Source organism: Lagopus leucura, unplaced genomic scaffold (assembly GCF_019238085.1).
Source record: "Lagopus leucura isolate 7727_CA_CO unplaced genomic scaffold, USGS_WTPT01 Super-Scaffold_100024, whole genome shotgun sequence".
NCBI lineage: Eukaryota > Metazoa > Chordata > Aves > Galliformes > Phasianidae > Lagopus > Lagopus leucura.
The window spans coordinates 6,925,909-6,951,882 of record NW_024962276.1 but is presented as its reverse complement, the minus strand read 5'-3'; the positions used below and the strand labels follow the sequence as shown (position 1 = coordinate 6,951,882).

General features: G+C 43.2%; 1 protein-coding gene and 3 non-coding genes across 8 annotated transcripts; all 4 read left to right on the top strand.

Moving 5' to 3' along the window:
• The first annotated feature begins 1 nt into the window (after position 1).
• TEX14 (testis expressed 14, intercellular bridge forming factor) lies at positions 2 to 25,692 on the top strand. Of its 5 annotated transcripts, none has more exons than XR_006180611.1 (30): positions 2 to 465; positions 4,234 to 4,348; positions 4,592 to 4,757; positions 5,061 to 5,197; positions 5,625 to 5,706; positions 6,092 to 6,222; positions 6,600 to 6,713; positions 7,080 to 7,203; positions 7,544 to 7,722; positions 8,043 to 8,194; positions 8,968 to 9,158; positions 9,381 to 9,531; positions 9,869 to 10,854; positions 11,432 to 11,538; positions 11,976 to 12,055; positions 12,598 to 12,864; positions 13,388 to 13,488; positions 13,795 to 13,914; positions 14,581 to 14,623; positions 15,276 to 15,366; positions 16,669 to 16,731; positions 17,813 to 17,940; positions 18,096 to 18,286; positions 19,323 to 19,374; positions 19,824 to 19,895; positions 22,202 to 22,319; positions 22,521 to 22,631; positions 23,589 to 23,724; positions 24,457 to 24,520; positions 24,719 to 24,742. XR_006180611.1 is itself a non-coding variant. In XM_042879906.1 (30 exons), exons 1-30 carry the CDS (start codon positions 330 to 332, stop codon positions 24,753 to 24,755), a joined length of 4,419 nt encoding a protein of 1,472 aa, XP_042735840.1. In that variant the 5' UTR covers positions 2 to 329; the 3' UTR covers positions 24,756 to 25,692. The 5 variants fall into 5 exon arrangements, 4 of the variants coding, with proteins under 4 accessions (XP_042735840.1, XP_042735841.1, XP_042735843.1 ...); XM_042879906.1 differs by having other exon boundaries at positions 23,589 to 23,698; positions 24,719 to 25,692; XM_042879907.1 differs by lacking the exon at positions 13,795 to 13,914 and having other exon boundaries at positions 23,589 to 23,698; positions 24,719 to 25,692.
• On the top strand, positions 1,476 to 1,688 carry LOC122184828. Its single transcript, XR_006180645.1, has one exon. It is a non-coding gene; the product is annotated as a small nucleolar RNA U3 (small nucleolar RNA).
• Positions 2,756 to 2,968, top strand: LOC122184818. The gene has a single exon (XR_006180635.1). It is a non-coding gene; the product is annotated as a small nucleolar RNA U3 (small nucleolar RNA).
• On the top strand, positions 3,566 to 3,778 carry LOC122184827. Its single transcript, XR_006180644.1, has one exon. It is a non-coding gene; the product is annotated as a small nucleolar RNA U3 (small nucleolar RNA).
• Positions 25,693 to 25,974: the final 282 nt, after the last annotated feature.

The following is a 25,974-nucleotide window of genomic DNA, read 5'->3' as shown; positions in this document are numbered from 1 at the left end:
ATGGATCAAAGAGCAGCGGTGCCGAGCTAGCCGTGAGCCAGAGGCGGTGCCGGCTCTGTTCTGTCTTTGCTCGTATTCCTGCGCGGCTCTCTGGGTGGCCCGGTGGCCTCCTGCGTCTTCTCCCTTAGCAGGGCTCTGCCCGAGCCCGCAGGCAGGCTGTGCTCAGGCGGCTCGGAGCAGCCAGCAGCCGCACCGTACTGACGGCCGTTCTCTCTGTGTCGGCAGGGCTTTCAGCCACTGCTGACGGCTTCACCTCCTGAAGTTCTCGAAGCCTGAGGTAACTCGGAGCCGTGGCACCGTGCAGCCTGGCCTCGTGCTGAGGGAGGAGGATGGCTCACGTGCAGCCTCTGCCCATTCCCTGCCCTGTGCAGCTCGGGAGTTTGAAAGGAGATTCTCTAGAAGCTCAGCTGCACGAGTGCGTCCGGCAGGGGAACTGCAGGAAGGTGAAGAAGCTCCTGAACAAAGGTAAAAACTGGCTTAGAAAGGGCCTTGTGGAAAAGCTTTTATTTGAACCACGTGCTTATATCTGTTCAGAGGGAAAAAATAGGTAGAATCAGAATGCTGTCCATCAATACAGTTGTGGAGATACGTTTACAAAAACTGTTACCTTTGGCCTTCTTGGCAAATGGCACTAATTAATAAAATGTGCTTTTGGCTGTAAGGCTTACAGGACCTCAGTCACAAGTGATGGAGGTTCCGTAAAACTAAATTCTGAAGGTCTGCTTTAGGAATGTCCAGAGGGCATTTTAAGTCTTTAACAGGGTGGTTAAAGTATAAGTTTAGATATTGGTGTTTTTAATGACATGGGGACAGGAATGGCACAAATGAACCCTGGTAGTTGGTGCAGTTGTTAAGTAGAAATGTTCCTAAATCAGTGAATCAGAGCAGAATGCTGATTGCCTGGAAGCGCTGAACACAGCAACGAAAAGGAAGCAGCATGTATATATGCTGTGTGTACGCTGCATAACACAGGGAGCTTTGGACGTGATATTCTCTAGAGATGGAAGAAATATGACTGTGAAGATTAATTGTAGGCTTGAAGGTAGTTTTTCCTAAATGTTAATGAACATTTAAATCTCATGCTCTGATCTCTAAGAGTGTGACTACGCAACACGATCGCCTGGCTGCTATCGAGGGCTGGCCAGCAGCTGCAGCCGCCGCTCACCGTCGCGTCCGTCTGAGTGGAGCGGCCCTCCAGCAGGGGGCGGTGTTCCCGCCCCTTCCTGAGAGCGGCGCTTCTGATTGGTCGTCCGGGGCGGAACATGCAGATGAGGGCGTGTGTCCGAGCTGCAGTGCCGCGCTTTTGGGGTTCCCGCACCGGAGCCGGGGGGCGGCGGGAAGATGCGGGAGCGCGGGTGTATGCGGGGAGCGGCGGTGCGGGGCCTGGGGCGGGACTGGAGCTCGGTATAAGCGGTGTCCGTGAGCTGGAGGGCGGTGCGCGGCGATGGGGCGGGCGGCGTTGGGAGCGGTGGGTTAGGACTATACTTTCAGGGATCATTTCTGTAGTTGGTAACTAGAGGAGTGTGATCGAAAGTGTCCGGCGTCACAACCCACGAGGAGGAGCGGTGTGTTCTCTCCTGAGCGTGAAGCGGGCGGGCGGTGCTGCTTGTGCAAGAGCCGCCCGTCATTGATGATCGTTCCCGTCCCACATGTTGGGTCTGGGAGGGAAAGAACACAGGCTGAGTGGTTTGTGCCTTATTATTAAAGAGGTGGAAAAGCAGAGCGGTTTGTGGCTGGTGTGAAACGCAGCTGGAAGTAGCGGGTCTGTTTTGTCCCGTGCCGTAGGACGTGCGTGCTGCGCTGCGGATGCTGCCGTGCTCGGAAATGCGGTGCAATTGCGGGGCCTCTGTTTGGCTGCTCTCCAGAGGGCCGGTAGGAACGCGCTGGGGTTCAGCAGTGCCTGGTGGCTGTTCGCGGTCTTGCAACGCTGCCCTGGAAGCGGGGCAGATTTTGGGCCGGGTACATCACCCGCTGGCACACGAGCGTTCGGGCAGAATCACGCAATCACAGAGTCGTTGGGGTTTGAAGAGACCTGTGGAGATCCCCCAAGTGCAAACCCCGTAAAGCGGGTTCCATGCAGTAGGTTACACAGGAAAGCATCCACGCGGGTTTAGAGTACCTGCAGTGAAGGAAACTCCAGCGCCTCTCTGGGCAGCCTGCTGCAGTGCTCTGACACTCACAGCGTTCCCGTTTGTGCGCACTGACCCTCGTCCTGTTGCTGGGCACCAGGGAAAAGAGCCTGGCCCCATCCATTTGTCTCCTGCCCACTGTGTATTTATAAGCATCGATCAGATCCCCACTCAGTCTTCTCCAGGGCTCCCAGCCGCTGTTCATCAGCGCGATGCTGCACGTCCCGCTCATTTTCTGTACCTCTGCTGGATTTTATTCAGCATTTTCGCGGCTTTGGATCCGCGGTACCGCAGGCAGTGCGGTGGCGCCGCGCCTGCGCGCAGAACTCGAGCCCCGCTGCGGGCCGAGTGCGGGATGGTGTTCCCGCCCCTTCCTGAGAGCGGCGCTTCTGATTGGTCATCCGGGGCGGAACATGCAGATGAGGGCGTGTGTCCGAGCTGCAGTGCCGCGCTTTTGGGGTTCCCGCACCGGAGCCGGGGGGCGGCGGGAAGATGCGGGAGCGCGGGTGTGTGCGGGGAGCGGCGGTGCGGGGCCTGGGGCGGGACTGGAGCTCGGTATAAGCGGTGTCCGTGAGCTGGAGGGCGGTGCGCGGCGATGGGCCGGGCGGCGTTGGGAGTGGTGGGTTAGGACTATACTTTCAGGGATCATTTCTGTAGTTGGTAACTAGAGGAGTGTGATCGAAAGTGTCCGGCGTCACAACCCACGAGGAGGAGCGGTGTGTTCTCTCCTGAGCGTGAAGCGGGCGGGCGGTGCTGCTTGTGCAGGAGCCGCCCGCCATTGATGATCGTTCCCGTCCCACGTGTTGGGCCTGGGAGGGAGAGAACACAGGCTGAGTGGTTTGTGCCTTATTATTAAAAGTTGAAAAATCAGACTGAAATCAAACTCGTAATGGTAACGGCGCAGAGGGAGCCGCTCGGTTTGCTGGTAGAGCGCAGTGTCTGTTCCCAGTCCTGTCGTGCAGCTCGGGGCGACGTTCGGGGCCGGGTGTGTCTCCGCTGGCCTAGAAGGGCTGTGGCGGCAGCTGCTCGCTGTCAGCGCAGCCCCGCTCACGGCCGTTTCCGGTCCCCCTCCCTGAGGCAGAGCCGAGAACAGTCCTGGGGTCCGGGTCCCCGGCGCTCGGACAGCGCAGCCGGAGCGGCATCAGCAAGCGATTTTGCGCATGCGCGGAGCCCAGGCCCCGCCCCGAGAGCGGTGCGTCTGGTTGGTCGTCCGGGGCGGAACATGCAGATGAGGGGGCGTGTCTTAGCAGATTCCCAGGTTCCGTTTTCGGGGTTCGTTAGCGGGGTGGGGGTCACGGGCGGCGGTGGGAGCGCGGGTGTGTGCGGGGAGCGGCGGTGCGGGGCCTGGGGCGGGACTGGAGCTCGGTATAAGCGGTGTCCGTGAGCTGGAGGGCGGTGCGCGGCGATGGGGCGAGCGACGTTGGGAGTGGTGGGTTAGGACTATACTTTCAGGGATCATTTCTGTAGTTGGTAACTAGAGGAGTGTGATCGAAAGTGTCCGGCGTCACAACCCACGAGGAGGAGCGATGTGTTCTCTCCTGAGCGTGAAGCGGGCGGGCGGTGCTGCTTGTGCAGGAGCCGCCCGTCATTGATGATCGTTCCTGTCCCGTATGTTGGGCCTGGGAGGGAGAGAACACAGGCTGAGTGGTTTGTGCCTTATTCGAAGTTAAAAATTAGGTTTTAAGGTTAATGCGGAGGGTTTTATTCTTATAGAGTTTGTTTTATTGTTTCAAATGATGGAATCAACTGTGTTAAACGTGTCAAAGCTCTGCTCTTCCTTAATACTCCCCTAGAGGCGTAGTCTTTTTTTTATCAGCGGAGTGTTGTGCTGTTAATTGTGCTGACCTGTCAGTGCTTTGCTTCTGGCGTTTGGATTTCATTCATATAGAAAGGTTGCATCAGCTGTGCGTGGTGTGTATGGAAAGCTACAAGGGAGATTGCTTATACCATCTTATCAATGCTTTTCAATCTATCTCATTATATTTCTTATTTGCAGCAGGAACGTGGCAGTCACCTTCACTGTCAACAATCCTGCCCTTCCCTTCCTCTTTCCCTTTTCTTTTAGAGGAGAAAAACACTTCCAGTCATCCTGATTTCTTTGCAGGTGCTTCTGTTGATGCTGTGAATTCCATGGGCCAAACCTCTCTTTTCACTGCTGCATTGTTAGGCCTTGGTAGAATAGTGGATGTGCTGTTGGATTATGGCTCAGACCCTAACCAGTTAAGTACGCAAATATTTCTTTCTATTTAAATTGAGACTAGTAGTTAATCTGTTAGAGTTTTCAGCTTTGTTATGCAAAGCTCCTCAAAGGTAAGCAGGTGGTTAATTTTCCTTGTGTCATGGCACACATTAATGATTTGGTATACATAATCACTATCTGTATGCAGCTTTTCTTCCCTCAGGCTCAGCTGTTTGGTGGTGGTAGTGGTTGGCTGTAACATTTCTGCTTTAATGCTCCCCAGTCGCTGTTATGATGGAAGCACTCCGGTCCATGCAGCAGCTTTCTCAGGAAATCAGTGGGTTCTTAGCAAGTTACTGGATGAAGGAGGTGATCTGAGAGCGCATGATGAAGGTGGGAAAAATCCACAGTACTGGGCTATGTCAGCTGGAAAAGAAAGCAGTGCTCAGGTAGGGGTTTGTGAAGTGTGTACACGTTGAGTATGTGCTGCGTGTGCGCTCACATCTTAAGGTGAAGAAATTCCAGCATTTCAGAGATAGATGGCTTTTCTGTATTTGAAAAAATATTTAACTTTTTTTTTTTAACTTTCATAACAGCATTTTGAGTCCTAATGATTGAGATTAAAGTCAGGTTTGGCTGAGGCTCTGTCCATGCCCATAACTTGTTAGGACCATCGTGTGTACCTGTAAGAGAGGAGAACGACAGCTCCTTGTTTTTAAATTCTGAGGTAACCTTTTCCCTTCCCCACCCAGATGCTGGAATTCATACAGCGCTGTACATTCCACATGCAGGCTGCCATTCAGAATTTTCCCCGTGATCCACTGAGGAAGATTTGCTCATCAAAAGCACTGGTTTCCAGTCCATCCAGGTTTGGTGGCCTTGTTCAAGGGTAAGAATATATTCTCTTTATCGAGGAATTGGCTTTCTTGGATTCTTACCTCCACGTTATCTTAAAAATAGCTTATTCCTGACCTCATTGGTCACTGTGAATCTTTCAGAGGTGTGTTTCCAACCACTCATGAGCTTTTATATCAGATGATAGGAAGAATGCTATTTGTGAAGAAAAAGTGATGCAGGGTGTCTGTATGTCTGCATGACTGGCCACCTGGCTTTAAACAAAAGCCCCTCGTAGCAGTCTGTTGTTTTTTAAGGTCTTAATTACTTGCACAATAGTTTGGGATTTCAGCCTTGCATTACACTTGCTGTGTGGAACCAGGCATGATGTTTGAAATCCATGACTGCTGCCTTGGTTCTGTACCCTGTCTTTGCCTCAACATAACAGTTACTGCTCTTGTTTGTATGTTTTTGTTACTTAGAAATGCTGACAGTCCTCTGGGTAGATTTCTGAAAGGTGGAGTTAATGCAGCCAAGAACATCTACAGCTTTGGTTTTGGGAAGGTAAGATGCTACGGATAACATTTTTCTACTGTTACTAGGACAGTTTTCCTATTTTTTTTATTTATTTATTTTTTTTTTTGTTGTGTGTTCTTCACAGGAAAAAGCTGTGGAAATCCCAGCTATTCAGGCCTCTATTAATGGGCCTTACTGGAGGAGGCTGATTTAGAACAAACAATAAAACCTTTTCTGTGATTGTTTCTGCTTTTCTGATTTCAACTTCACCAGGAAGTTAAGCTTTTTCACTGGGCACCTTAAGATTTTATTGCAGTGCTTTGGTTAACGTTCCCATTGCAGCGATTGCTTCAGAGTTTTTGCTGAGTTTTGGCAGATGTGGTACCTCTGGAACTCCTGCACGTTCCTTTTGGTTTATGTGCTGGTGTTTCAGTTCTATCTTGCAGGCAGTGGGCACCTGGGCTACTTGGCATCTCTCCCTATTATTGGGGAAAAAGAAGTGGTTCAGGCAGACGATGAACCGGCGTTTTCTTACCGTGTTGGACCATGCATGACCATGACAAAGTGAGTGGCATCAAAGGGACTTCAGCCCCTCTCCGTGTGCAGCTGTTGCTATAAAGTGGCAAATTGGCAAACAGGTGCTTTGTTTGGATTGTTTTCCTTGTGGGTTCTGTACTCTTCCACCACCTTCTGTCACAACTTTATTTTGCAGTCTACTGGTTGTCATAGACTCCTTTGGTTGCTCTTGTCCCTTCCACACATAGGTGGTTATTCACTGATGTAGTGACAGCAATAAAACGCTGATATACTGTTGTCTGGATGATCAAAATAAGGGCAGTGTTACTAACATCAGGACTCTTACAGAGGTCCTTGTAGGTAGTACTTCAACATGAAAAAAAACTTCTGTAAAAAGCATATTGCAGATACTCTTCTCCTTGTAGCTTGATGTGGGGGAGCAGCAGAGTGACAGTGAAGGAACTCAGCTTTCAGCCCCATCAGAACTGCAGTAAGCTACGCTTAGCTGATCTTCTCATTGCAGAGCAGGAGCACAGTAGGTAAGAGACAATGAATGTGCTGTCAGTGCTCCTGCGGTCTGTGAGTGGGAGAAAGTGTGATTAACCTCAAGCAGGCTGTCAGGCTGCATTTCTGGTTTCTCTCCAAATTAGAAATACAGGTTTTTTCTTCTTCTATCTCTTCCTACTCTGTTTTCTCCCCTATGTATAATACAGAAAAAAGTGACATTCCCTTCTCCCACAAATGCTTCACTGCATGTTTCATTCATAGCTTGCTTAGATTCCTCTAGAAGCAGCAGTTTGTCTATGCAGATAAGTTGGAAGTATTTATGTAGAGAAGACCCAGAAGGGCAGGACTCTGATTTTTGGTCTCAAATTCACTATGACTTTTTTCCTTTGCCTTTGCAGTAAACTCCGTCATCCCCATTTGCTGCAGTTGATGTCTGTTTGTCTGTCCAGTGATTTGGAGAAAACCCGTTTGGTGTACGAGAGGGTCAACTTTGGTTCTTTGTACAGCATCCTGCATGAAAGGGTAACTGCAATACTTCTTAAGCAACACTTATTTGAGTGTTTGAATACAAGCAGGTAAGATGCTGTAGGGGCTGCAGCTGAAGACAGAAGAGTCGGAAGAGCTGACTGTGCTACAGGGAGAACTTTGACATAGTCAGTATCTCTTAATTACTGTTTAATGTGTTACTATGGTTTGGTACCCAGAACATGTACATTATTCAGCAGGTGCACTTTGTGTTGTTTTTACTACAGTATGTTTCATTTTGCTTTCTTTGCCTCCTAATGTACAGCAATGGTTTCTCACTGCATCAGGCTTTGAAGTCCTGCAGTGCAAAATCAATAACTGTGTGGTTTTTTTTCAGCGTACCGAATTCCCAGTGCTGCGCATGGAGACAATTCTGCATGTCCTCCTTCAAATCAATGATGCTTTACGTTTTCTGCACTCCCGTGGATTTATCCACCGTACAATTACCTCCTATGCTGTTCAGATTGTTTCTTCTGGTGAAGCAAAGCTATGCAACATGGAATACATGATAGAGAGGTAGAGAATTGCCTTACTGTGGAAACACAAAGTCAGTGCTAAATTCTGCTGATTAGTAGGTATCTAGTGGTCAAGAAGGACATTCCTCTGCCTCTGAATCAGGCAAAAGAGTTACGGGAGAGAAACATTTTAAATTTTTGGGTAAACTACTTTATACTTACATTTTTTTCCTTCTTTCCCGTAGTGCAGTCTGATTAGGAAGGGAGTCAAAGATCAGTTAGACTTCAGTGAGAGTAAAATTGGCAATAAGCAAGATTTTCCAATGGAAATATGCAGAAAGGAGCAAGAATACTTCTTAACTTTTTTCTCCTTTCATGTAGCAAGGATGGTGGAGAACACAGTGATCTGACACGTATTCCTGTGCCAGCCCAGCTATATAAATGGTGCTCTCCTGAAGTAATCCTTGAAAAGAGTGTCACGGTGAAATCCGATGTTTATAGCTTCTGCACAGTGATGCAAGAAGCCTTGACAGGTACGTGTGTGGGCTTAGGCTGTTGTCACCACGGGAGCTCACTGCATGTTTTCGGAGCAGGCTGTTTATTTGCCTTACGTTGCTGCATAAAACCTTGCAGTTATTGCACGTACGGAGCTGAGGTGGGGAAGGAACCCTCCTGACAAAAAGCAAATGTTGATGATGGTGGCAGGGACTGCTGGAGACTTGTAAAGTGTATTGAAAAGCTTTAAACTGCTGAATTGAGGAATGAAATTAATGGTAGGTATTACAGAGATAAAATCTTGTTGAGTGGTGTTTTGCTGCTGTTTGTCATCTTCATGCAAGGACAGCAAAGCATTCAGTTAATTATTTGCAGTATGTAAGATGAGCCTGTGTAGCTTTTCTCCTTTTCATCGTTAAGAAAACGTATGGGAAAACTTCTGTTATATGCTGACTTTAACTGTTTTGACAGTGAAGTATAATAAGCAATTATTCTGAAAATTAAACCTAGAAGGTGAGCTGATTGGGAATGAGCAATACAGAGCGTGGTTACTGTGTGACTGTCCTCTGCTCAGCTCCCTGTGTGGGTCTGCGTTTGACTGAGATAGAGAGGATATGCTAGGCTGGATTGAGTGCTGTTATTATAGTGAAATCTAGTAATTTTACAAACAGTAATTATAGTTTTATAGTTTTAATTAGAAATTACAGGACATGTAGACAGTAATAATTCTTTGTTTCCGACTCTTCTCTTCCTCTCTCCATTAGCATTAAGGTACAACTTATGACATGAAGTGTATACTTATGTATTGCAGAGACCCTGCCCTGGAAAGGTATTGAAGACTCAGTAATTAAACAGCTCATAATTTCAGGACAGCAGTTGGAAGCAGATGTCAGACTTCCTGTACCCTATTATGATGTTGTGAAGTCAGGGCTAGAATCCAAACAGAGGAACCGCTCCATGAACCTCCAGGATATTCAGTACATACTGAAAAATGATTTAAAGGTAACTTGTGGAATCGTGTCCTTTTTGTGGTTTTGAATGGCAGTTTCATGTCTGTTCAGATTCAAGTTGTTCTGCTTAAAATCTACGTGAGAGACTTTTTTGTGTGAAACCTGAACATTGAGTGTCTTTGTTTGATGATGGAGACAAACCGCTTTAAAATAGAAGGTGGAGTCACTGGACTTTCAAATACAGAAGTCATTCATAGTCTGTCTTGTCTTTCAGGACTTGACTAAGTCTCAGAGTTGTCATGCTGATGAAGTGGCAAAAGCACAGAGGCCTGCTGTTTTTGCAGATATAAACATCTGTTTGTCATCAACTTTCAGCTACCAGAAGAGAACACTGGAATTGAACGAAAAAGGGGTAACAGAGGCTGGTAAGTTTCTTTTAGCAAGGTGTGGTGTGTCCTTTGCTTGGTGTGATCCCCAGTCCATGAATATCTGATGTAAATAATAAAAATGTGAGCATCTGGAGATTTTATGACATAGTTTGAAAAAAAGAAAGCATTTAGACTTGAATTATAGCTAATAATTAATGTAAACTCAAGACTGTTTGTCTGGTTAATAATTGAAGTTCAGGCACACTGCTTTCAACAGAGGTGTTAAGTGCTGCTTATGTAATCTCTCAAAGGTGTTGATTCCTTAAAAGTACAAAAGTATTGTGTCTGATAGGCATCTGGAGGAATAGCTAAACACTAACATCATATTTTCCAGACAGTTCTGCTGTGCCAAGTTACCCTGTTTTTCCTGAAGAGAATAATGCTTTAGTGGACGTTGAGGCACCCACCAGTCTGCAGCTAGTTGTGCAGGAAAACAGTCACGATGCAGCTTCTGAAACCCAGATGACCTGCAGTGTGAGTGATGTGGATGACAGCCTCTGTAGCTTTGAAATGAATGAAGTCTTTGCCAGTTGTCCTGACTTTCATGAAGACTTCCTGGAAGAAGGAGGTGAATTAAGTCGAACACTAAAGGATAAAAAAAGGCAGCAAAAGGAAAAAGATGAGAATGTCCTTGGAGACCTGTGCTTGTCCCCTGGAATGTACTGTGAGGAAAAGCCAGGTTATGAGGAAGGCAGCATTTCAGAGTCAGTTGCAGAGTGCACTACAGAAGAGGAGGAAGGGAAAAATGAGGCCTCTGACCTGAGCATGCTGGCACAGGTGAGAGGAGATGCTGGCAGGAGGAGGAGTACTCTGTCTTCAAATGAACAGCACATCAGTAAATGTGTCCTTGATTTAAAGATTGTTCAGAGCATGTTGCAGCAGGCAGCAGAGTCCCTGTGCAGAACAGAGGAAAAACTGGACAAATTAGAGGCAGCTGAAAAGCAAAGGAAGCTTCTGCAGGGAATTTGGACAAATCAGCTTTCTGAGCAAGTTTTTTGTGACAGACCCTGTAGCAGATCTGATAATACTTATCAAAATATCAATAACCCTTTTCCTGGAGCTAACACTTCTTTATGGAAGGCTGTAGGTCCACCATCGAGTGACTACATTCCACCTCTGATGACATGCCAGTCACAGGGAGCTCTGCATGGAGGTGGTTTCCAGGCTGCTTCAAATGTGACTGAGGAAATGTGGGCAATTCAGAATGAAAAGTGGAACTGCTTTCATCAGAGGAATAAGAGTGAAAATGAGAACAGCCAGCATGACCTCAGCTTCAGTGAGGTGAAAAGCCTTGATGATCAAGTGGACCTAGAACATGAGGTAAAACGTGGGGCATTTATCACTTTCCTGTTCTCTATCAGGTTTATGGTGAAGAGTTATGAATGTAGTAGTTATGAATGGTGCTCAAGAAGAGGGAAGAGCTAAAATGTGTATGTGTAACAGTGACTGAGGAGGGAATGAAGTCTTGTGATAAAATGGGGAAAGTGTGGGGCCTTTGTTTTTTGTTGTATGTTTTTATTTGAGGAGATATGGGCTGTCACTTCATAAAGACTTCTAGATCATTTTCATTATTAAGAATAAACAGTTGATATGCTTAGCAAGACAAGAATGAGAAATTTGTGTTGTCTGCTGTGGGACTAATCTTGGATCATTTAAGTGTACTCATTGCCATAGGAACCAGATGTTGTGACAGTCTGCCTGCATGTGTGAAACCTGGTATAAGTCCAGAGAAGAGTTTCTGCTAGGCTAAAGGCTGGAGCTGCCATCCTTTCAGCAAAGAAAAACATAGGGATTGAAGTTTGTCTTGTCCAGTTCTTAGTAAATCTCATAGACAGCTCTGCTAGTAATTAACAGAGTGCCCAGTGTGCTGAATCATGGCTTGTTGGACTCATTTCAGCATTTACTCCCACGTGTATCTGTTAGATGCAAAAAAAAGTTCAACTTTCAGATTCAGAGAGGGAGTGACTCACGTTGTGCAGCAAGTGGAAGCAAAGAAGAGAGGCGGTGAGTTTTGATCGTATTCACCAAAAATTAATTGTAGTAGATTCATCTTGCTACAGCCACTGTCCAAAGGAGATACATCCAGGATTGAAGATGGCATTGGATGGGTTTTTTTTCCCAGTAAGCCAAAAGCCATCTGTCCAATTAGGTCTCTTCTGTGACTCACTGTCAACTGCAGAACTGACAAGTAACTGCTGCAACTGGGCACTTCTAAAAGTGGTGTTCAGACAAATTGCAAATGGTTTGCTGATGGAGGTCAGTGTTCTGGAAGTGTGACTGTGCTGCAGGAGAGCAATCTAATATTGAAGTCAGTAATAAGGGTTCCTCTCTGCACACAGCCTCATTCAGTTCTCAGTAGAAGCACCGTAGCTTTCACTGGTGTAGGACTAGGCCCTACCTCACAGGGACAAAAAGCTGTCCTGTCTCATGATTTATTACAGGTGCTATCCAAAACCAGCATCTGAAATTTGCAGCACAAAAATAAACGAGGAGAGAAGGATGATGCAGCCAGAATGGAGAAGTAAGTAAATCTGTTACCTCAGCATTAGTGGTAGCAAACTTCAGTGTAGTGGAGTGCATTAAAACTTCATGCATTTTTGTAACCTAAGAAAGGTCTGTCAGCCTTGATTGCTGTAGCTCTATTAGGCTATTTTTGGAGAAAAAAAGCACATTTTGCACATTTAAGATATGAAGTAATCACAACCACACTAAGACAGTTTGACTATAAAGCTCAAAGAATATCTGTCTCTTTTTAGAAGGATGTGAGAGTAGGAGACCATGAGTTTAGAACGGGTAGCACAGCAACGACCAGTGGATGGCAGTACAGAATGAATAATAGAGAATGCAAACTAACAGAAGTCGTTCATAAAAAAAGGCTTATCTGTATGATTTATGCAGATTGTAAACTTAAATAGAAGGAAGCTTCCAGCTCTTTTCACTGTAAAGGAACACACAGGCTGTAACTTCAGCATTTTCAAGTATGCAGACACAAAGAAACGCAGGGAAAGGTTTCGGAGTCCAGATTGTGTTTTGTGAGCTGGTAACTTTGTTCTTTTTGTGTAGCTGAAGTAAGGCAGATGGCTAGAAAAGTGGCCTCAGGACAACTAGAGCTGATTGCCCCATATCTAACCAGTGATTGTACATCTGAAAGTGAAGTGGAGAGTATAAAGGAAGCATTTCCACATGTCACCAGTAGAGTCCAAAAAGGTCGAGACCAACGAGGATATAGATGGCATACAGGTGTCAGTGCTGAGCCTTGGGATGTGGGCTGCGAGGATGGATCTGAATCTGAGGAGAGTGATCTGGAGTCTATATTCAGAAGTTCTGGAGGTAGGGCTGAAAAAAAGATTTTCTTTTTTTTTTTTTTTGTCTTTTTGTCTCTATCTCCCAGCAGATTTCAGCTTCTGTGGTTTTTGTTAAGAGTAATTGGCCATTTCTCTTCCAGAGTCCTTCCCCGAAAGCAAAGCCAGTGGCTCAGTCATTTCTGAATATACTGAGTACTACACATTAACAGATGGAGGAAATGTCCACTGAGCTTGGAGACCATTCATGATCACTGATCACCACATACCAGCACGTGAGAGCTAAAGCTTTCAAATCCATGAATATGCTCTCACTCTTGGTTCTTTCTATTGGATTGCTACCAGTTTTCTACCCTACCAGCAGAAGTAGTGGACAGTGCTTTTATAATGGTTATGGATAAAGGAACAAGGAAAACTTTGCCTGCTTTGATTAATAATATCTTTTAACTTGTTTTTTTTTTTTTTTTTGAGACAGTGTGGTTTTATTCCATCAGACCACTCATTTCCTATTATTTTTGCCTTAATGATTGTATTCTATTCTGACATTTTAGGGGGAAGTTGCCAGTCACCATCACAAGATGAACAGACAGAATCTGGACTACCTGTTGATAAGAATTCAGTCATTTTGCAACAAATTGAGACTGTCTCTAGGGTATGTATAATGTTCTGAGAAATCTAGCTGCTGCTGGTTACCTGTAAAACAGTTCAGAACAGTCTCTTCATGTTACCAAACTACTGAAGCAGCCATCTTTAGAGTTGTGATCTGACCAGCAGTCACCTCAACTCTTTCTTTCCTCTTCTGTGGACAGTCAGAGTAATGCAAAGAGTAGGAACTAGGCTGAAACAGAGAACGATCAAATTATGGATCATTGCATTTGATGCAGTTTAACATTATGGACTAAAATGTATGCTCAAGAGAGAGTGGAGACAGCATCTTAAATGCTAGTGTCTTTCACAGGGGCGTTCAAGAGAATTACCTTGTTCCTTTAATTCATATCCCAGTGAGTCTGAAGAATTCTTGACTCCAGATTCTGATTATTTCCTTCCTCCTGCTGTTCAGGAAAGCTCAGAACTAAAGGTAAAAGACACAAACACAACAGGAATTAAGTCTGTGTCATGAATGTTTTACGTAAGTTGAATTGCATGTGATTTTATTATGCTCCCATTTAATTTGAACAAGAGCTGTAGAAAATGTGAGAGTAGATTTTTATTGTCTTCTGAAGGAATATCTACAAACTGAAATCTATCTAAAAGTAAGAAAATTCTGACCCTGCTCCTTTAGAAACAAGCAAAAAAACCCCAACAAACCAAAACCACCAAAAAACAAGAGGGACATGTTTACTTTATTTGGTTTCCCAGTGACCTTATTATCTGTGGAGCCCTAAAATCACTCTCTTGTCAGTTGAGAAAAGTTTGAGGCTGCTGATAATGTCAACCTTTCCTCTCAGCTCTGTAAGCCATGGTATTCAAGAGTCTTAAAACAATCTTCATTCAATTCTTGAAATTTTGAAACTTAAACAGGCTACTAATTCCAGTCCTTGCTGTGTGCTGATGAGCTCTTGAAAAGCTCTCTCCATTCTGCTGGTTGTGAATATCCTCCTGTGTGAGTTGTCCTACTTGTTGCAGTTTACCAGTGAGAAATGGCATTTGTTTCCTTTTGCCTTTGCTCCCTGCTCTGGACCTCAAACCCTGGAGGGAAACTAGCAGGCACTCATGGTTGTTTTTGTTTTGTTTTGTTTTACAGAAACAGAGGCCTGAAGATGCAGGATCAGGTATTCAGGTATCAGGTAAAACTGCTTTTCTGAAGTTGGGGAGACAAGTCTTGTTGCACTCACGTATTTTGGCAGCAGCATTCCTGGTAGAAGGCTGATGCTGGGTTTCTTGGGGTCACTTGGTGTCTTTTCTTTGTTACACTGAGAGCTGATTTTTGGAAGATGAAATTTGGCCGTTGCAATCACTGAAATATCACTTAATGCAATGATGATGTTCTTGCTGTTTGATGAAGCAGGCAAGCACATCCTACTCTTCGTTTTATACCTTCAGGCTAAGTTTAATGTTTTCATGAGACTTGCTGTGGTGCTGGGAATTAGAGCTGTATTTACACATTAATATTATTAAAAGTATCTTGAGCATAAAAGCTTTAAGAGCTGACATTCTGTGTGCAGAGTAATGTAATGATCATTGTTGTCTGCTGCTGCTTGTCTTAGCTCAAATGTGTAAATGTTGTGATATTCCCCAGTGCTTTAGTGGTTGACTGTCTGGCAGCTGTGGTATGTTTATGAAAATGCATCTTTAAAACACATTTGTCTCTTGACAACAACAAAGGTCAGAAGAGCTAAAAAATTTAATAAAGTTGCAATTTCCTGTTCAATGAGTTGTGTCACTTTCCTTTGTACTTGCAAAACCCAATAACAGGGAACATTTGTTATTTGTATTCAGGAGGAAAAATATTACTCTGCGGCACAGCAGCACAGAACTCTGGCAGTAACACACGAGGAGTGAATCAGCTTATCCCTATGCCTGTAGCCAGGTAGACAGGCTTATTTTCATAGTTACTCCAAGCATAAATTGGGTTATAAAGTATGCTCTCATAACTAAATCTGCTTAATATTCAAATAAGGTGCCATTGGTGTTTTTAATCATCATCTACACAACGTAGTTCATTGCAAAAAAAAAAAAAGGGCTTTCATGGGTCTCTTGGGGTTTTGTTCTTTCACCATGTTCACTACATTTGTTTTGTTTGTTTCCCTCATTAAGCAGTAAAATAGGAGAGGTAAATCATGTACATAACAATTTCTTTGTCACTCGTACAGTATATCAGTTTTAAACAGAGCAAAGATAATCCACATTATGGCTTCTGTCATCTGTTTTAATTTTGTTCTGCTGTGGTTTCAGAGCTCAGGTGGCATGGAGATCATGCCTTTTTCCCTTCTCTGGGAAGAGTCTTGCAAGTGCACTCACTGCATCTTGCCTGCAGATAACAGTAGCCTGTGCTGGGGGACTTGCAGTCTCCCTTGTCAAGCATTGAGGTTTTTTGTCCATTATTTTTGTAAATTTTGTGTTCCAGTAGTGTGCAGAGATGTCTGCCAGCATCACCACCCTGCTGCAAGGAGTAATGTCCTTTAAAAAGAAAGTCTTCTCCCTGAATGTCTTTCAGCAGAGGTTTTTGGGCTTCTTAAAAGCCTGTAGCCTCCCTGTGGTAGTCAGCTTGCTTTGTGTTCCCCCAGTTAGCTGCTGCTCAGTGGGAGTGACAACTGCTTTTGCTGTCTGTCAGTATTTGTACTCTCTCCTCTCCACTGGAGGAAATGAATTACCAGTGTCAAAGGTTGAAGGTTGGTAGCAAGAACATAAATATTTGGCCTAAAGGTAAGAAGTAATGTTTCCTGTTGCTGTGTCACTTAGGAACTGAGCTCTGGCCATCAGGACACAGAGACCTTTTGCTCTCTTACCATCAGGCTAATGCCTCCCTGGCCTTGAATGGGATTGTTGCAGTTTGAGAGAACAGTTTACAATGTCGACTGATCAAATGAAGATAAAGCAGTGTAGTGATGTATGTTTACAGATGTGTAGTTAACTTTCAGTCTGTTTTGAAAACAATACAAGCTGTGTAGATTTTTTTCCTTCTATACTGGATACAATATGCAGAAAATTCTTTTTCCCTAGCGCTCTCTCTCCAGTCTCTAAGGTTTTGAGCAAAAAGTTTGTATGAGTCTCAGAGTGAAGGTCAGCCTCTAAACTTCTCGAGAGGAGAAACAAAATGCATTTATTTTCATAATTCTTCTGAGAAGATCAATGACAGTGACCTTCCCTGTCTTCTCTTCCCTTATTCCAGTGTTGAAGTAGCACAAGAAATGATGTCAAGGGAGCCGCAGGAAGACTCCAAAGAAAAAGACACGTAAGAGCCACGATTTGCTCTGTGCTGAAGCCTGCAGCAGGCTGGCTGTTACCACTGTGAAAGTGCAGTGTTGATGTGAGACAGGAAGATGTGACAGACAAGCTGGGAGTTGGAAAACTGGGATGTTGGAAGAAGTTGGGAGATGGCTGTAAAAGGGCCATTGCGTAGTTGTCCTCAGCTTAGATCAGAATATTTTCATGTCCATGAGTAATTAAATTAGTGTAACAAGTAATTAACCCAGTGCAATTTGCATGTGTCTCTTATGTTAGCGTTGCGATTCTTTGGTTCTTCCATGCGTGTTATGCAGAAGAAATAAAATCGCTTTGAAGGGTGGATTGTTAGGCTGCAGTTAAATAAATTGCATTGCAGAAATAGTATTGTGATTTATCTTCTTAAGGAAAAATTACGAGCCAAGTTTGTGACTCAACTCTTGAAGTTGCATTTTTTACAGAAAATGCAATTTTGCATAGCAGTCGTTGACTTGATAACAGTGAATTCATGATCATGTGAAGATGCTGTGAGGACAGCATAACGTAATCAGGGTATATCTGCAGTGTATTTGCCTTGTGTCATTCCAGTCCAACAGCAAATCAGGAGTTTTTGTTACTTGAGTGTCCATCGCTTCCTGTGCAGAAGCTGAGCAGTTTCAGTTAATCTGAGTAATTCTTTTACAGACTCCTAAGATCTTACATTATTCTTAATGAATCTTTATTTTTTTTGTGAAAGGTTGAGGATTTCCTTTGACTTTAGAGGCAGTTTTTTTTCCTAGAGGTTCACAGTTGAAGCTGTTGTCCTTTCTGGAGGCAGTTTCCTGAGGTTTCTTTTATAAGAGAGTTATTAAAATGAAATTCTGTAAAGAAGGGGAAGGCTAATAATTAACCTTTTGTCTGCAAGATCACTGAAGATGATGATCTTTAGTCTTTGAATTCTGTGTGAAGTTGTCAAAGCAATTGTCTTCTGGAAAACTGGATAAGTCTGAACAAAAGTAGAACATAAAGAACCTGAAAGTAGCAGAATTTAGTGATTTACAAGTAAAAGAACTGGCTATTCTAACATGTCAGAACATTTTTCAATGCTTCAGATCAGTGGCAGATATTCAGGATTTGTCAAGTATTCCCTGTGAGGAGGAGCACTGCTACAAGGACATAAGTTGTAAAACGCCTGGAGTGAGTCGTGTGCCCCCCAGTGTCAGCACTCCAATCAGTCCAGGTAACTGCAGAGAGGAAAGGAGGGAGGACAAATTGCTGGAGTGTTTCATGCCAAGTAGAAACTGTTTATGCAGATCACAGAAGCTCCATTCGTGTAGTACCAATGCAGAAATGCTGTTTGTTTTGCTATCACTTTTCTTTTTTTTTTAATTCCAGAGGAAAAAATTGCAGTGTCCTTTGAGAAGCACAGATGCTGCCATGAAGTAGTTTTGGATTCTTCCTTGTGCATTTGTCAAGAGGTTTCCTCTGCAGTGTCCCGGACGTTCACCACAGCCTATGGAGAGGAAAGGAGCACTGAAGTTCTCTCTGCTTTTCCAGGCATTTGCTCCTCTGGATTGAATGAGCCTGTAAGTCCAGGGAATTAAACAAATTACACTTAACTCAGTGCAAATATTGACCAGCATTAAAGTGGCCTTGCCTGATGATAAAGAATTGCTGCTTCTCAGCATTAGATCCAGCGATCTTGCAATACCAAAGCAATACAAATTGGCAAAATTATTAGGTAGAAAAGACCTGTTTTGTTGGAGGATGGAGTTGTCACAGTGGTCTTCTGGTGTGTCAGCAGCTGATGGCTTACCAGAACCATTCAGAACTATGAATTATGGGCACTGAAGGTATGGTGTGGCCACAATATAAGCTGGCCACACCAATATGTCTGTCCAGTCAGCTTATATATAAAACAGTTGCCTGTATGTTTTCCATGTGTGATGATTCTTACTCAGAGATGGAGTTGTCATTTAGATACTAAATTAGAATTTGTTCAGCCAGAACAGTAGCGACTGCATTCAGTGTCATCAGGTCAGCTCTGTGTTTTTAGGCTTGCATAGGAAACTGTTGAAATTCATTAAGCTCATTAGCAGCTCAGTGTGCCTTGATTGGTTACAGAGACAGTTGATTGTGTTGCTGCTTTGCCTAAAATTTTCTTCTAGGACCCAGGTGCCTGGAGTACCTGCTTCCATTTTGAAGTCTGTGAAGACTTGCCTTTGATTACAAACCTTTGATTTTTAGGGGGTTCTTGTGGCTTTAATAATTAAAGGTTTAAAACAGAACGAGAAAATGGAAGTTGTCAGATCTGTCCTTCCAGAGAGCTGCTGTCCAACTGCCCATACAGAATGTCAAACTAAATGAAGATTGTGTGGCTGACAATATCTGAATGACTAGCAAAAAGATGAGTAAAAAACAGCTTAGGCAAAATTTCTGACACATCTTGCTACCTGAATGCTTCCTGTTTTCTCATCGTCTGAACCAACTGAAAGGCTTATTGAGAAATTTAAACTTATTTTATGTCTTATCTCATTTTTGACTTGGTATGTTAAAGCTGGTAGTGGGGGAACAGCAGTTCTTCAGTTTGCCTTGTATTCCGTTCTGTATGATCTTACACAGGGTGGATTGTCAGTTGTTGCTTCATCCTCGAGGAGCACCAGGAAGGCACCTGGTAAGTCTCTCAACCCACTCCCAGCCCAAATAGAGTGATCAGTAAATGGATAAACACATTTGAAAAGGAATTTTGTAGAATTTCTTTTTTTTTTTTTTTCCTGGACATTTCTTTTTGTAAGGGTAACTAATTGTGCACTCAATTGTATTGCTAGTGATGGTGACATTAGAAATTGTGTGTTTGCCCTCGCAGGTCAGGAACTCTGACCTTTAATCTGACCTTTTGTTGGCTTGAAATTAGCAGTGCAAAATTGAGAACTGTATGTGCAAGTCTAGCTCTGAATACTTTTTCCATTTTGGTCATACTTAAAGATATTTGATAAAATGTGAATGAGCCAGGCTCACGAGGGTTGAGAAATGAAATACGTCAGCAAGATGCTGTCACAGTCTGAGTTTATATCGCAGTTATTAAGAATTAATCACTGCTAATTAACTTCCCCCCCATCTCAGCGCTCGCTCAGGCACCTATCCACCTCCTGGATGAGCTCCCTGCACCAGCCCAAGAGCTGCTGGATGAAATTGGTGAGAGACACTTCACCCAAAATGATACAAGATGCGCCAGCTGCGTTTCAAAGCCAAGGACAGTACTTCAGTACACAAATCATTCTCTACTAAAATACACAAGAGCTTCCAAATCAGTTGCAGTCAGGTCAAAATAAGAATAGGAAGTTAGGCATCAACAGCTTAAACAACCGTCAGTTATTGAAGTTTGTCCTTGAAGCTTCTGCATCTCACATAATGGGTAGTGGCTGTTGCTGACAGCAGCTTGCTTGTTGAGTACAGATGTAATTAAGCACTGGAACAAATTTGGCGTAGACTGAAGTTTTCAGAGGTGTTGTGGAGCTGTGCATGTTGTTCATTAAAACCAAGGCAGACTGGGTGGCTGCGTCCCTGAGGTATTTTTGCAGAACTTAGTCTCAGTGAATTACATTTATTTTTGTAGTCACATTTTTATGGCGTTGTCTGGAGATGTAATGAAAGGGTTTTTTTTGGTGTAAATTACGGAACAGAATTTCACTGATTTTTATTTTTTTTTTTCAGCCATAAACTCCTCCTAAACAAACACCAGACATAAAGGCAATTAAATGTGCATAGATCCTATCCTCTTTTGGAAAGGAGGCACTCAGACAATTCTAATCTTTTTATTTCCTCATTCAGTGAAACAGGGACGTGTAGAGACTGTCAGCAAGTAAATAAACAATGGTCTAAGACAACTTGTAAATTAATAAATGAACTAATTTATGTAAAAATTTAATCTGTGTTTGGATGGATGAAGACAAGTGATATGTCAGGTTGTTTAGAAGTAAGGAAATGTGCTGTTTCTAACGGTGTTTAAAGCAGTGAGATTCCATTGCTCAAGACTTTGTAGAAGAGGGATTGTGTGACTGCAGAGTACAAAGAAATGGTTAGCAGGAGTCCTAACATGAATATTATGGATTGAAAAATAACTTTGACATTACGGCAGAACTCCTTGAATGCTTGTCATGGTGTATCCAGCTTTTAGAGTTATTTTCTTAATCGTGGTTGTTTTGGAAAATCCATCAGAAACTTGAAAAGGTGTTGCTCAGTAGGATCATATTGGCTGTTTTCACAAACAGTGCCTCCTCCATCAGTGTTCTGTGGCTTTTTCTGGGCATTCACCTCTTAAGTTTTGATACGGGAGGCTTGAGATCTGAACTATCCAAATGAATCTGCTTTTGTTGTGTCACTGTAGTGTATGCTGTGTTCAGATGTAAGTGATGAAATACACAAAGGTATAGGTGCTGTGCAGCTGGTGTAAGATGTTCCACTGAAAGCAGCCAGTGCACACTACCTGCTTATCCTCCTGACTCACCATGATGAAATAATGCCTGTGATCTTATGGCATAAGAAAATAGCATCTGTTGGGATAATCAGTGCTGTGTTTCCTGTTCTGTTACAAAGGTACCACAGATAGTGGTGTGTGTTACTTCTGAAGCTGTATATAGTAGTAAGTGGGAATCATTTTTAGACTTTCAGCAAGTAATGTCAGGAAATCTAAGTCTTTATAAACTGTGCATTTGTTTCCAATGAGTCAGAAAGGGAAGAGTTTTTAAAAGAAAAATAAAAGGAAAGCAAAATCAACAGAACACGAGTTGGCTGAACAGTATGGTCACTTGAGAATGGAACTGGTACTTGTTTGTGTTATCCTACAGCTTTGTTACATCTACTCTCATTTAAAATTGTTACCCAGAGGGTAGAAGCTACTGTGACTTTATTCATAGGAGTATCCTGGGTTTAGGTGGCAAAGAATTACTGGCTCTTCAATCACGGTGGTTTTGTTGTATTTGCATAAAGTACAGCTATTTCAGACTCCATTTTTGTGACAGCCTACAGCTTCCTGCTTATCGTAGCTTAGCAGAAGGTGGCTGAATATATTCACATGCTGTAGAGAACAGAACTTAGTGAGATAAGTCTGGGGAGTTGAGAATATCATTGGATTGTGCTAAATAGGGTAACAAAGCTAACATCCACAGGTTTTCTTTTGATTTTTCTTCCGTATCTCGGATTGTAAGGGGGAAGATTAAAGATTAATTTCCACATGCATTTTTCATTTAAGCGTGAGGCAAAATGTTCACTCTTGCGAGTCTAAAAAATGTGCTGCAGTAAAATACTTGTCTACATCTTGCTATTGGCCACCTATTGCTGTAAATAATTCAGATTTTCTTAGTTGGTAAAAGATCAGATGGCCGAGGAAAGAGTAATTCAGCAGCAGACAACTGCATGTTTCCTGAGCATAGTAAATAAAGCCACAGTTTATTTACTGTCTTCCTTTCATGCCTTTGACTTTAAAATCTTTCTGTGGACAGATTCTGATCGAAATAAAATGGAAGGCATAGAAGCAAAAAAAGAAATTGAGATAAGTGAGAAGTGTGATTGTGGTGCGTGGACTATGGAGACATTTAATCTTGCAGAGGAAACAGAAAGGTATGAAAAACACAAGGATGATAGCAGCATATATCACTTTGAATTACCAAGATTTAGAAAAATGGTTCCAATACATCATAACAAGATCCAGAGCTGGTAGTAAATCAGCTGCTGTAAGAACCGTGATCACTGTGGCTGTTTTCTTGGAAAATGTGTAGTATTAAAAATGGCAGCATGCATTTAAGCTCTTTCATTCAACAGGGCTCACTCTACTCTTGATGATGCTTTAGAAGGAGTTCTCTGTGCTGTTTCTCCAGATGAGCAAATTGAAGAACAACAACAAGATGAGGAAATTCAGGGATATGCTCTTGGGTTAGCTGCTAACTGCTATGTTATTCATAACTTTATGTTCTGTGTTCAGACCTATGATGGGCTTGTCAGAAAATGGGCTGTTGCTCTTCAGGAAATAATGCATCGAGGAAGTCTGCTTGGAGGCATCCATCAGAACTTTCAGTACTAAACTGAGAGAGAAAAGAGTATTTTGTTAAGAGAATTTCCTATTAGGTAGAAAGCAACCATTTCCAGTCAGCCTGGAAGGCAGTGCATCATCTTCACAGAAATTGGAGAAAATTTGCCAGATAAGTAGATAATTTTTTTTCCAAAGGTAGTGAGAGGAATGCATGTGAAGAGAATAGAATCATGAAAGCTCTTTAGGGAGAAAGAAGACCAAAACACTTCAAAGAGTTTGGGAAGGCCAGACTGCCTTGGAATATAGGAAGAAATGAAGAAAATGGCAAACACCATATCTGTATCACTTTAAGAACTCAAACATGAGAGCTTTAAACTCTGAACAGCTCCATGGTAAATGCACTGAGTGATCATAAGTCATTCCTAACATATATCTTACTAAAGAACACAAGATAAATCCTGATGCTAACAGCAGACTATTTATTTTTAAGGCAAATCTCATGACAGCCAGGAGAATCTTGCTGATAGGGCAGTGTGATTGCTGCAGTCTGTGTTTTCGTATTTCTCTCTATATATCTATTCATAAATGGCTCTATCCAAAGCCCATTCACACAGTCAAACCACATTTGTGTAATGTGTGCAGGGAATCACTGGAGTCTGCTTATGGATGTAGAGGTAAAGCATACCTACAGATTTAGTGGGAAGAGGTTGTGTTAAGGTTGGGTCAGATGCCCATTACAGCCCAGGGCCAAAATAAAAAAGCATCTTGTATCTCCTGGCTTTTGTTCTGGTACACTGTATTCATCCTCTCTAAAAGAAAATACAGAAAATGAGATGATATGTAAATCTCTGTCATTTAAGGGCTGCGAGCCTGAGAGATCCACGAGGTGTTGGAAGGAAGAAGGGAGTAGAGGAAGGTGGAGCCAGGGCACGAAGCAATGAGGCAGACGGCTGTGCTGGGAGTTCAGAAGGTCCTCTTCATCTGTAAAGCTCCTGGGTGCTGTACTGCACAGTATCTCATTTATTACGTTCTTAGCACTGAATTTGCCAAGCATGCACAGTGTAGCATTTTGCTTTTCCTCATTTTTTTCTGTCTGGGTATTGCTTCTACCCCATGGTTTTGAAAGACAGGAAGCTGCTGCAGACCTGAGCTCTCCAGAGATGCTTGGAAACTTTTGTTTTTTAAATCACTTTAGACTGACAGTGCTCTGGAATGCTTGCAGAGAGTATGTTTCATTGTGAGAGTGCAGTTTCCTCTACTGACCTCCACTGAAGGATAGTTCACATTACTGCACCTGTGTCCCATTTAGTCCTTGGCCCCTCTGGCTTAGGCACCTAAAGGCTTCACATTGTAAGCACCTTGGTGTGTTACCACCCTCATTTGGTGTGTACCTGTGTGGCATGTGCTAATGCCATCAGATCCCTAAAACAGCTGCCTCAGTCTGGTCTCTCCAGGCTTTCCTCTAATAGAAACTGGAAGCAGGGAGGAAGACTCAAATGAAAGGGCTTTCTCTATTCTGTGTCAGAGGTGAAGTCATTTTACACAGTTGGCAGCTGAGGTATCTTTCTGCAAACAGGTTTCTGATTGCAGGTGAAACTTAACGGGTCTAGCCAAAAGAATCTGCAGTGCTGGTGAAACCAGAGCTTTCTCTCTGAAAGGTGTGACTGTGTTTTGAGCTGAATTGAAATGTGCTTTTAAAATTTTGTTATCTATTTTTATTTTTTTAAGGCAAGCACTCTGAAGGTCAGAAATTCCGCTTACAGGAACAGCAGTCTGCAACTTCTCCATTCAGGTGAGCACCTCTGTGACTTAAACTGGGCTTTTCACAGAGATCTGTGTGTCCTCTGGCCCTGTGAGATCTATTCTTCTTTCCATCCCCAGGAGGGGTGCAGTATGAAGTCCCATTCTCTTCCACACTTGATCTGATACAAGTAAAAAAAAGACCCCACAGCTGTGTGACTTTTCTCACTGTCTCCTTTTTTTCCTACAGGGTAATTGTTTTGGATCAGAACGGTTCTCCTACGTGATTAGAATGGATAGTGAATACATCTTAGTGCATCAGCTGCTTGCTGTTGCTGGTACAGTATTCAGCCTGTGAACTGCAGCCCTTTTTTGGTCGCAAAGACTTCTGATGCTCAGACTTCTTTTATCTGCAGCAGCAAGTACTAAAAGAAATCGCAGTGCTTTACTTTATAGTGCATTTTATACTGTTTTTTGCCACTGTTTTATATCAGTTATACTGCAAAGGTGATCTGTGTTCTGAATTGAACAACCTTAGTGAGCTGGCTGTTTGTTTTTCTGTATGCACACTTTCATAAACAAAATAATTTTTTGCTCTTTTGCATTACACAGTTTTCAGTGTTACAGACAAAATGACTGTAATTCTGTGAACTGCTGTTACTGCTCAGACTCATCTAATTTTTCCTTGCTGGAGTGTGGAGTGCTGTGTTGCAGCCCACGTGGTGTATGTTTTTCCTTGCTCATTAAATTTAACAAGGGTAATTTCTTGTTTTCTCTTCTCTTAGTGCTTTTGTGATCTAGTGTTGAACTGATTTGACTGATAAAGGGGATTAATTGCTATGCAGAAAGTTAATGAGAAAAAAGCAGTGTTCTTTCAGAGATGCAACTGCACCAATATTTTCCCTGTCAGCATTCAACAAGAATGCAGAAAAGTTAGCATTACTGAGATAGCTGTTGTTTAATTAAACCACGCTTTCATGGTCCAAAAAAGGTCCCTGGGAAGTAACTGACTTCTGGGTCAGGCTTTTGATGGGCACAGCGAGTTCATGTTTAACTGTTCTTGTGATTATCACTGTCCAGGTGCAGATGTGTAAGGATTGTCCTTATCTCTATTGAACACAGTGCAGTTCTATGGCATTCTTACAGTTTTGTGTCCCATGTGTTTCTCTTCCATCCTTGATCAAGGTGGGAAATTTTGCCTATCTGTAACTGTTAATTTGGTTTAATGACACTAATAAAAATGTCTAAGCTTAATGTGCTCCCATGTGATTATTCTTCTGGTTTTTTTTTTACTTGTTACTATTACTCCCTATCATCAAGTTATGTATTCAACTGAGGTGATACTGAGGGAGATGCTGCAAACTAGCACAGCTGGGGGAGCTTCCTTGAGAAGAAATCAAGAAAAAGCAAACATCTGATCCTTTCAGGCAAGCCCTGTGGTGATGGGTCAAAAGGACCAGCAGCAAGGAGGTGCGTAGGGTAAGAGCTGTGTCAGTGCATGGAAAT

Bases quoted from the DNA above. Each gene is read 5' to 3' on its own strand.
- TEX14 (XM_042879906.1), top strand. From the start codon at position 330: ATGGCTCACGTGCAGCCTCTGCCCATTCCCTGCCCTGTGCAGCTCGGG. The intron at 4,349-4,591 runs GTTAAGTACGCA...AATGCTCCCCAG, and splicing joins TATGGCTCAGACCCTAACCA to TCGCTGTTATGATGGAAGCA. The intron at 5,198-5,624 runs GTAAGAATATAT...TTTGTTACTTAG, and splicing joins TTTGGTGGCCTTGTTCAAGG to AAATGCTGACAGTCCTCTGG.